Source organism: Vombatus ursinus, unplaced genomic scaffold, assembly GCF_900497805.2.
Source record: "Vombatus ursinus unplaced genomic scaffold, bare-nosed wombat genome assembly UNPS02014172.1, whole genome shotgun sequence".
Lineage (NCBI taxonomy): Eukaryota > Metazoa > Chordata > Mammalia > Diprotodontia > Vombatidae > Vombatus > Vombatus ursinus.
The window spans coordinates 188274-198029 of NW_020953950.1; the positions used below are offsets into that span (position 1 = coordinate 188274).

The following is a 9756-nucleotide window of genomic DNA, read 5'->3' on the forward strand; positions in this document are numbered from 1 at the left end:
TCTACTTGAATACCTGAGCATGAAATGAAAAATTATCAAGCACTTCAAGGTTATTACTCTTTGTTAAGCATTCCATTCTTCAGCATGGTGCCTAATTCCTAATTGAAATACTTTACAAATGATCATTGGAAGCCCATTCATATACCATCTTCCTCAAAACATTCACATGACATGATGTATCAATATCACATCTAATTTATAGATGAGCAAAGAGTTATACTTAGTGGCAGATAATATGACTCCACCAGGTCTCAGTGCTCAGCATAGTACCTGCATGCATGTAGTATGCACATAATAAAAGTCCAGTGTTCTTTCTATTACAATTGTTTACTTCTCCAGGAAAAAGCCAAACAGGTTTGGGGTCTCAATGCTTCAACAACATAGGCACTCTCCAAAACACTGTTCCCCAATTTGGCCTTTTCTAGAAATCTTCAATTGGACCATAAATAATTCAGCCATTCCTAAAAATATTATCATTAAATAAACCTTAAACCTGCTGATTCAGATTCCATCATGCTTTTAAAAATGAAACAGCTAAATCCAAAATTTGAGGAGAGTATCTAAAAGCTAGACTATAAGACAGTCACATTCATTAGATTGTCTTTGCAGATACTGACATTTTCAAACTGGTGGAAATAAGTAGGAAGGGGAAAAAAAAAATCAGTATACTGGAGTCTTAAAAAAAAACTCGTTTGTTCTGAGAACATCTCTCCCCTCCCCCAAGCCTATTTCCCACGCACTGAAAGCCAGCTAGCTATCATACAAAAGTAACATGGTTTCTAATAACAATGATTAAACGTTCTAACTGGTTTCTACCAGTACGTATTTTTATTCAAAATGTGATGAGCTGAAAGACAACAAAAGCAGATTCTTGGACAACCAGAGGAAAAGAATCATGAGGGAAGAAAAAGTATGGAAGGGTTGGCACTTCTACTGGGCTAAATGTTGCTATATTTAGTCTCCTTCCTCAGGCTTCCTTGCATCTGTTTCAATGGTGCTGGATATTTATTTCAAACCATCCCAGACTGCAATTCTGGGTCCTCATTTTAATGAGGAATAGCACAAACGTTTAAGGTATTCCCAGATTGCAACATTAATAACTAAATACTGTTGTTCAAATCTTAAGCACCAGAGAGCCAAAAGTGAAATATAATAAGGCCTGTAAGAACATGTGCTCCACTTGCCTGTATCAATTTTCCTGAAAGACCAAAAATCAGTAGGAAGATGGAAATTTCAAAATCTAATCCTTCAGTTATTTACATTTTCTTTTTGAAAAAGCACCAACCACATTATGACCACATTCTAGTAATTTCCCCAAAAGGATAAACAAGGTCCATAATATTAAAAACTTCCCAACAAATGCCTGAAATCTCTTCAAAATCAAACAAACAAACAAAAAAAAAGTGCAAAAAAAGAGGAACAGAAAGAGCCCACAGTATAAATTTGGATGGTGGGGGTGGAAGATGCCTCGTACTCAAATCAAACACTAGTCATTCTCCTTGGCGCTAAGCCCAATGTTTTCCTCCCAATTTGAGGGAAGCATCATCCACAGAAAAAGTACCAACACGTCTTAAACAATTATGTGCTAATTTTAAAAAAAACGTATTCTTCTAGACAGTTCTAGGACAAGCTCCATTTATAAACAATAACCTCTTTCCACCCCCCCACCCCAACCACCACCCCACCTTTAAAAGTGTGGCAAGGTAAAATTGGTTCTCAGGTAGAGTGTTTCTGTATATTCGATTTCAGAAAGAAGATTTTTCAGTCAAAAGTTAAAAGTACAAGTAGAAATTATTCGGCTTACTACAAATAAAGGTGGGAAATACTTTTAATCGATATAAAATATAGATAAGGAATCTACTCTCTAATATCTATAAGGGAGAGAAGAAATGTTTAATAAAAACAATTTTTAACTGACTGCTTTTTAACTATGGGGGGGAAAATCATTGTGACATTTCAGAGTCCCCAAACATAGCTTGCTATCATTTATTCTTTGGCTGGAAGGATATCTTTAGAAAATCATTCCAGTCTGAGTAAGAGGAATTTAGTAATTCTGCTGGCTCAACCTCTTTGCATATTCTCTACGGTATCTTCAGACTGGGGGATGGGTGGGAACCTTACTTGATTTGCTAGAGGAAATCAGCAAAATAGGAAAGCAATTTTAAGGGACAGAAAGCTCTTTAAAAAAAAAAAAGAAAAAGAAAGCTTTTGTCACCGCACAAACTCGGGAAGCTGCTTTTCATGTGTGCAGGGTACTCCCCACCTTTCTGGTTCCTCCCACAGCCCCACGAGACTGCAAAGCAAGGACTGTCTCCGGGGCCCCTTCCCCCACAAAGGAAGAGACGAGCTCTATTGTGCAAACACAGCACCTACCAGGAAGCCCGGGCCCACAAGAGCTCCCTCAGACACGTTCCCAATTTAATAAAATCAGCGGACATTTACAGGCCCTGGCCTACAAGGGCCATCGGACACCCAGGCAGTCCACTGGATCCGACTGGACGCACTCGAGGCCACAGGCTTCTCTCGGCTCGTGCCCCTTTCTAAGGGTTTTGGTTCTATCTTAGGAACTGCAAACAAATCCAGAAAAGGGAAGCCTCGCCCCGTCCAAACAGAAAGCTGTAAAGGGAAACAAAGGCAGCAGCCCCCCGGCCCCGAGGCTCGGAGCCTGCCCCCACTCGTGGGTCCTCTGCGAGGAGTGCCCACGAGCCACTAGAGCGCGCCAGGGAAAAGGCCCAAGTGCTCATTGATATCCCCCAAGTCGTCCCGCGTGTCTGGGCTGCAGGAGCCCAGAGGAGGAGGCCCAGCTCGGCCTTTCCTGCGGGTCCGCAATCGCGCAGGGGCAGCCTTCCCTGGGCTGGGGGAGGGGAGGGCAGGGCGGGCGGCCGGCTTCCCACCCCTCCCCCACCTCCCCTCCCCCCCGCGGCGCGGCAGCTCCGCCGTTTCCCACGTAAACTGGGGCCAGCCGCCATTTTAGAGCCATTCAGAGCCACCAGCTCCGGGCCGGCCCCGCCGCTCCGGCTCCAAGCCCGGTCTGGACGCCGCGGCCGCCCGGCCTAAGCAGCGGGCCGGCCGGCAGGCCCCACACGCCGGCCCCGCCGAGGCAGCAGGGCACGTGCCGGCCACGGGCATTTCCCGACCCTGGACGTCGGGGAGAGGACCACGAGGGGGGCCGGGCCGGGCCAACACTGGGCCCCGGGCCCGACCCCAAGAGCCAACCCCGGGCCCAACTGTCGGGACGAGGGGAGGAGGGCGCTGCGCTCCTCAGCCCCCCTTCAGGAGCTAAGTCTCCTCCCAGGTCGAGGCTGCCCCCCCCACGGCTCCCCCTAGTAGTCAAGAGTAAGGTGAAAGTCACCGAGGAGGGGCCCCCGCCCCGCCCGCCCGAGGTGCTCATGAATGGCTTCTCTGGGCACAAGCCCTTTTCACACGCGGGGGCGCGCCAGAGCGCGCTCCCGGGCCAAGATCGCACATCTCCGAAGCAGCCACTAACCAGTAATAATCAATGATCCTCCATTTACAAGAAAGACATACAGCAGCTCGGCCGAGGCTGCTTCCATTTCCTGATCCAAGCTGCTCATGTGTGAGCAACCGACTCTATTTTTCCCATGGTGACTCACTAATAAGGACGCTCCACAATTTTCCTACACTCACTAAACCTAAATAGTGGCAGAAGGGATTGAGAGAGAACTAAACTCCAAAAGAAAAAGGAGGGGGAAGTGAATGGATGGTCTTGGAAACCTGGACTAGCAAGATTACTTCCAGACAATATGAAAATGTTTTCTACATTGTTCCTTACTGAAATAGCTTGGCAATGCAAATCATGAATCTTATACTGAGCCCTCGATCGCCTATCAGTTACAATCCACGGCTCTCTCACAAAGAAAGAGATGTTAAAATGCTACCCAACAAATTAAACATGCATTAAAAGCAAACGTTATGTACTTAACAAATAAAACTCTTCGGAGAGCTGATTACATCCCTCAGAGCCATGCATTTCTTAACCATGTAAGGTGCCTATGATGACTACAAACACCACGTTTTTAAGTATAAATATGCAATTGACGATACCAGCACAGCCTGCAGTATTAGAGATCCCAGAGCTTTCTTGTGGACTAACAGATCCTATTTGAGGTTGACTTCTTCAAAAAAAATTAAATGATATCTACATGGCAACCATTTGGTTCCCATCAATCTCCTTCCTTATTCGAAAGACTGGAGAAGGTAGAAAATTGGGAAAGGGAAGGAAGCACCAACTTATTTCCAGGCATCGAGCTCCCCACGATAAAAATCCAGGTTTTCCATTTCCATTTAATATCTTCCATGTAAAAGGTTCCCAACCGTCTAGCAGCTTCTTCCATTATCAGATTACCAGTTCCAAGATTTCTCTGCACACCCTACCAAAATCTTCCTTTCTGTATTGTTTTCCTTTCGCACAAAAGCCCTTTTTGAACAGCAAAGATAATTTCCACCGAGTCCACGGGTCCAGGCTGGAGCACGAGCAGGAGAAGCAGCAGCAGGAGAAGCAGCAGCAGCAGCAGCAGGAGTTGCTATGCGACTCCAGAGTTTCCCATCCTGGAGTCCATGAGGATTGTTGGGACTAGGGGGTGGGGAGGGAGGGGATGGAAGGAGGAGCAGTTCCCATCCCCGAGGGACTGGGCACCCCCTGACTAGGTAAGCCCTGGTAGTTAGAGGGGCAAGGCTCTGTTTCCCCAGGCCAGCAGGTGAGTGCCTGGGGCTGCCGGGCCAGACTCCCCGCTCTTCCCTTACCCAAGAGGCCTGGCCCGGTGGAGCTGCAGATCTTGGGGGTCAGGTCGGGGCCGGCCCCGGGCCAGCGTGGGGGGAAACGCCGACAACAACGGGCTCGGCGGGGCTCCTGCTCAGGGGGGGCCGGGGGCGGGGCGCCTTCAGCCCGCTCGGCTCTCGGGGCCGGGCCGGGGCCGGGCCGGGCCCCGGCCGGCGCCGGCTCCGAGTTGGGGGAGGCCCCGGGCGGGCGGGCCCGGCGCAGGCGGACGGGCTGGCTCGCTCGCTCGCTCGCTCACTCGCTCACTCACCGTTTGAAATGCTCGATGATCTTCTCCTCCCGCACGTTCTCCGGTAAGTTGCCCACCCAGAGGTGCCTGGTTTCCCGGACCATGCTGGGCAGCGGCCCGGGGGCGGCTCCGGCGGCGGCGGCTCCTCCGCCTCCCCCTCCTCCGCCACCTCCTCCTCCTCCTCCGCCGCCTCCTCCTCCTCCTCCTCCGCCTCCTCCTCGTCCTGCCCCCCCGGCTCCGTGTGGGACCCTCAGCCCCGGGAGGCGGGAACGGGAGCCGGAGCGGGAGCCGGAGCCGGAGCGGGAGCTGCGGCGTCGGCGGCAGCTGCGGCGTCGGCGGCGGCGGCTGCGGCGTCGGCAGCGGCGGCGGCGGCGGCGGCTCCTCCGGCTCCCCCCCGTGCAGACACCATTCCTCTCCCCCAGGTTCTGACTCTCCGGACTCCCCGCTCCGCTCTGGCTTCTCCACACACTCGCACCCGACCCTCGCGCTGCGGCGGCGCATGCGCACTGGCGGCTTCGGGGGGCGGGAGGGAGGGCAGGAGAGGGGGAGGGGGAGGGGGAGCGGGAGGAGGGGCGAAGCCCCACGCCGACGGCGTAGACGGCGGAGCTCGCCGCCTGCCTGAGTCCGGACGCTTCCCACCGGCGCACGCGCGCGCAAGCCCGCCCGCCCGCTCTTCTGCTCTCTGCTGCGGGTGCGCGCCCAGTGAAGCCTCGGCTCCGCTTGCCTTTTCGTCAGGAGCGCAGGCGCGAGGAGGAGGGACGAAGGGAGGGAGGCGACAGAGACGACGGAGACCAAAGCTGGCCGCTCCCTCTCTGCGCAGCCGCGCGACTAGAGAGCCGGCTAAGGTTCCCCTTCCCCTCGGAGCCTAGGCCCCGAGGGAGGGAGCCCCGGAGGTGGCGGAGCTGCTCTTGGCTGCCCTCTGAAAGCATGCGCTGCCCCGCTCAGCTGCGGGACAAGGAAAGGAGTCTTTAGGGGGGCACCCTTCTGGGAGGGGAAGGAAGTCCCTGCCCCCACCCTCAGGCCCAGCTTCGTCATCTGTGAAATGGGGACGACAAGAGCCACCAGCTCGCAGGAGAGAACGCGCGGAAGCGCTGGCAAAGCCCGAGAGGGCTCTGTAAATGCCACTGTGATTATTCCGGCTGGCGGTGCTGCTGATGCCCCCCCACCTCTGCAGTCCCCTGCCCTGTCCACCACAACCACCTCCAAACTACCCCAGTAGCTGCTATCTTAGAACCTGGGGCAGCTTCTTATGTAAAAACCAGGTCAATGGGTAATGCCGAGCCGTACCAAGGGTTTGCCAATAACAAAGCTCGGGGAAGAGGGGTAGGAGGGAGACGAATCTGACCTCTCAAAGAACAGGATGCTTTAAAAACCGTCCTTAGAGGAAAGTTGGATAGTCCTAAGGCTGGTCCCCTCTTCCGAGTAATGCATGAGGCCCGAGCCAGACTCGGCTCAGCTAAGAGGCAAAGTCCTAAGGGAGCAATTTGCACACCATTAAGCCAGTTGCGGTCACTCCCACCGTTAAGTGGGAAACTAGAAGTCTACAGGAACAATCGGAATGGAAGGGCCTAGAAGAGAAGTTAGCTCAGAAAGATTTTCACGTAGAACTGAGAGGGCCAGTAGTGACAGAACACCTTTAGAGCTAACATCTAGCTGTTAACTGAAAATACCAGGTAGTTTCCTGGAAAACAAACACTTGGTTGTATTATTTTAATGAATGTACATTTAATTCTCGAAGACTGAAATCATTTTTATTTTTCATATTCTCAGAGAATATCAGCATCGATAAGGGAAATTTTCCCATAACAAAACTTAGCACTTGTATTCTACAGTCATATGATCCTCAAACACAACGTTTTTTCCACAAGCGTCTCAAGCTTCAAATGCATTTTGTACTTTAGTCTGTTTTAATCACAAAATAATTTCTTAATGGTTAAGGGGCAATAAAAGCATCAAACTATATTCCAGTTCCATCCATTTCTCCATTCACTCTCTACCGTGCTTAATAAACTGTCTCCACAAGTTAGATCCACTGACCTAATCTCTCTCCACTATGTCTGAGAACATTCTAGGGCTTAGCAAGGCCCCACAGTTACACACTTGCAAGCTATAGGAAACAAATGCACCACAGCAACAATTAAAGTACATGATAAGCTAGTTCCAGGGCCAACCTTGCCAACTTGGTTCATTTTTTTGCATCAAATTGGGTTTGGGATTTTGACAAGTTACATGGAAATACTCCAAATTGTAGGTCTACTGATTTAACAGGCTTATTTTCTATGCTGAGTTTTCCAAGTACGTGGTTTCCATTTTCTATTTTAACAGCCATTTTTTCCCTGCTTATTTTAGGGACTTCAGTAAGAGGCAAGGACAGAAAAAGAAGGTCTAGGGTTGAAATCAGCCACAAAGAACCACAGCAGTAGCATTCATTCATAATACAATGGAAAGAAACATAAAACAGTGCCACCCTTAGGGGCCACTCTCATTGTCCTCAAGCAAACAAAAGTCCCACTGAATGAAATGCAAGTTTTTGCCAGTGAAAGAACTATGAAGATATGGTCTTGAGTAATAGCGGAGAAAAGAGAAAACAGCCTGCCTTGAGATTTAGGATTGGGCACAAACACAAGTCATTTCTGTACCAGACCATTTCAATAAGTAGTCTGAAAGGCAGCAAACTATTACAGAAACTTTAATGGACAATAGCAGAGGTGTCAAGCATGAGGCTCATAGGTCTCATGAGACCCAAACTTAAATTGTAATTGAGAAATATGTAACAACATAATAAAATAAAATGTAGATAATATTACATTTTAAAACTAAGTCAATAGGCAACCCCCTCAGAGATCCTTATGTACAATTTAGTGGCCCCTGTTTTGAGTTTGACACCACTGGCCTACAATATATATGTGAGACAGCAGCTGAGGAGACTGAACTGTCCTACACTCTTCCAATGAAGCATAAGTTTCAATACAAGCAACCACAGGTCAAGGCACATTTAAAAAACCAATACAAATTACTCATATAAAACCTGATGAGTTATAAATTAGCTGTAACTTCTTAGAAAGACCAAAGCATCACCAAAGAGAGCAAGATTTTGCTCAAGACACAGGGATTTTTTTTTTAAAGCAAGTGACATGGAAATTGCCAAGGTTCAAAAAATAGCATCATATAATTATGCAAACAAATAATATATCTCTCTGAATGCTAGGAAAACCCAGGGTCTGAAGAAAATGGAAAAACCTAGTTTTCACCTCCTTCCTACCGGTTAGAAGAGAGAACAATAATACAGTAATGTTGACAATAATGATAACATTTGATATTTTGTGTCCATCTATGGATCTAGAATAGAAATACAAAAAGAATGCCTAAGAGACAAAAACTAAGTAAGAGCTATTTACTTTCCTGAGGATACAAGAATGAAGGGAACACAGTGAAATTAAAAAGCATCATATTTATAACAAATAAAGAAAAACCAATACTCAGAAAGTAGGCTAAAGGTCTTCTGGCCAAAATCCATTTCCCTGTGTAAAAGCACACAAAAAATCCTTGTTAAAACTTCATTTGAAATTACAAATATTCCTAATTGTTCTTTTGACTATTCTTTTCTTTAGGTGGTAAAAGGGCCTAAACTGCCAGTTTGAAAATGAATGTAAGGTATCAGAGGAATAAAGGTCTTGGGGATATCAGGGCAATTAACAGCCAAGTGTCAATTGAGGACAAACCACCTTAGGTCTAAAATCAATTAAAAGAAATTTGTTTAATGGCTTAAATTTAAAGTAAACAAAACTCCTTTTGAACCCTCAGTTACTCAGACAAACTGGTATCCTCATCAGAAAATCCCCTTTTCAGTGGACTCTAAAAATAGCTAAAGAAACAAAATGTTAATTTTTAAAAAGCAAATCTATGTGTTTCTCAATTTAGAATTATTGAAATAATTCTCAGCTTTATGTTATCAAAGGATATGAGTCTAAGATGTATTTTCATGTTACTGGACTGAGTAAAATAAATAGTATACTGTTTCTGAGAACAAAAAGGTGTCCCTTTGACAGAATGTTAAGCCACTTAGTCCAAATTAAGGAAATTTACTGGAAAGAAAAATTCCACCTAACACTATGCTGGTATTGGGCTAGAGAAACTTACAATTCAAGAGAAAACTACACAAGTTTCTTAAAAAAAAAAAAGCTGATACCCAGGTTTTATGGTAGCAAAAAACTGGAAACAATATAGATGCCCATCTACTAGAGAATATAAATGTAATGGAATATTACTGCACCTTATAAGAAATGATGTGTGTGATGAATTATAGAGAAGCATGGAAAGATCTATATGAACTGATACAGACTGAAATAAGCAGAGCCAAGAAAACAATATACACAATGACTACAACAATGTAAATGGAAAGAATCACCTATCAAAAAATCAAGTGATTATAACAAAATTATAAAGATCAAGGAAGACTCAAATGAAGAGATATGAAAAGGCATCTCCAACACACCCCTTCATGGAGGTGGGAAATCCACATGTGTAACACATAGCATATTTTTTTCAGACTTTTCCCATGTATCAATCAGTTGTGCTTATTTTTTTTTTCCTCTTTAAAAATACTATTTGTAATATGGGATGGGGAAGGGGAGGGACACTGGAGATAAATAAGATGATATATGAAGCAAAAGTATTCAAAAAAACTTATTAAAACAAATACAATTAATTGAAATATAAGGTAAAGCTA

The 9756-nt window shown here is 46.8% G+C and overlaps 1 protein-coding gene across 6 annotated transcripts in view; it reads right to left on the bottom strand.

Moving 5' to 3' along the window:
- Positions 1-5159, bottom strand: part of SPEN (spen family transcriptional repressor) — a 78017-nt gene extending 72858 nt beyond the window's left edge. For all 6 annotated transcript variants that reach the window (XM_027859796.1, XM_027859795.1, XM_027859791.1 and 3 more), the window contains exon 1: positions 5049-5159. In XM_027859796.1, coding sequence (XP_027715597.1) covers positions 5049-5131 — 83 coding nt within the window. In that variant the 5' untranslated portion in view covers positions 5132-5159. The remainder of the gene's footprint in view (positions 1-5048) is intronic.
- Between the last annotated feature and the right edge of the window lie 4597 nt (positions 5160-9756).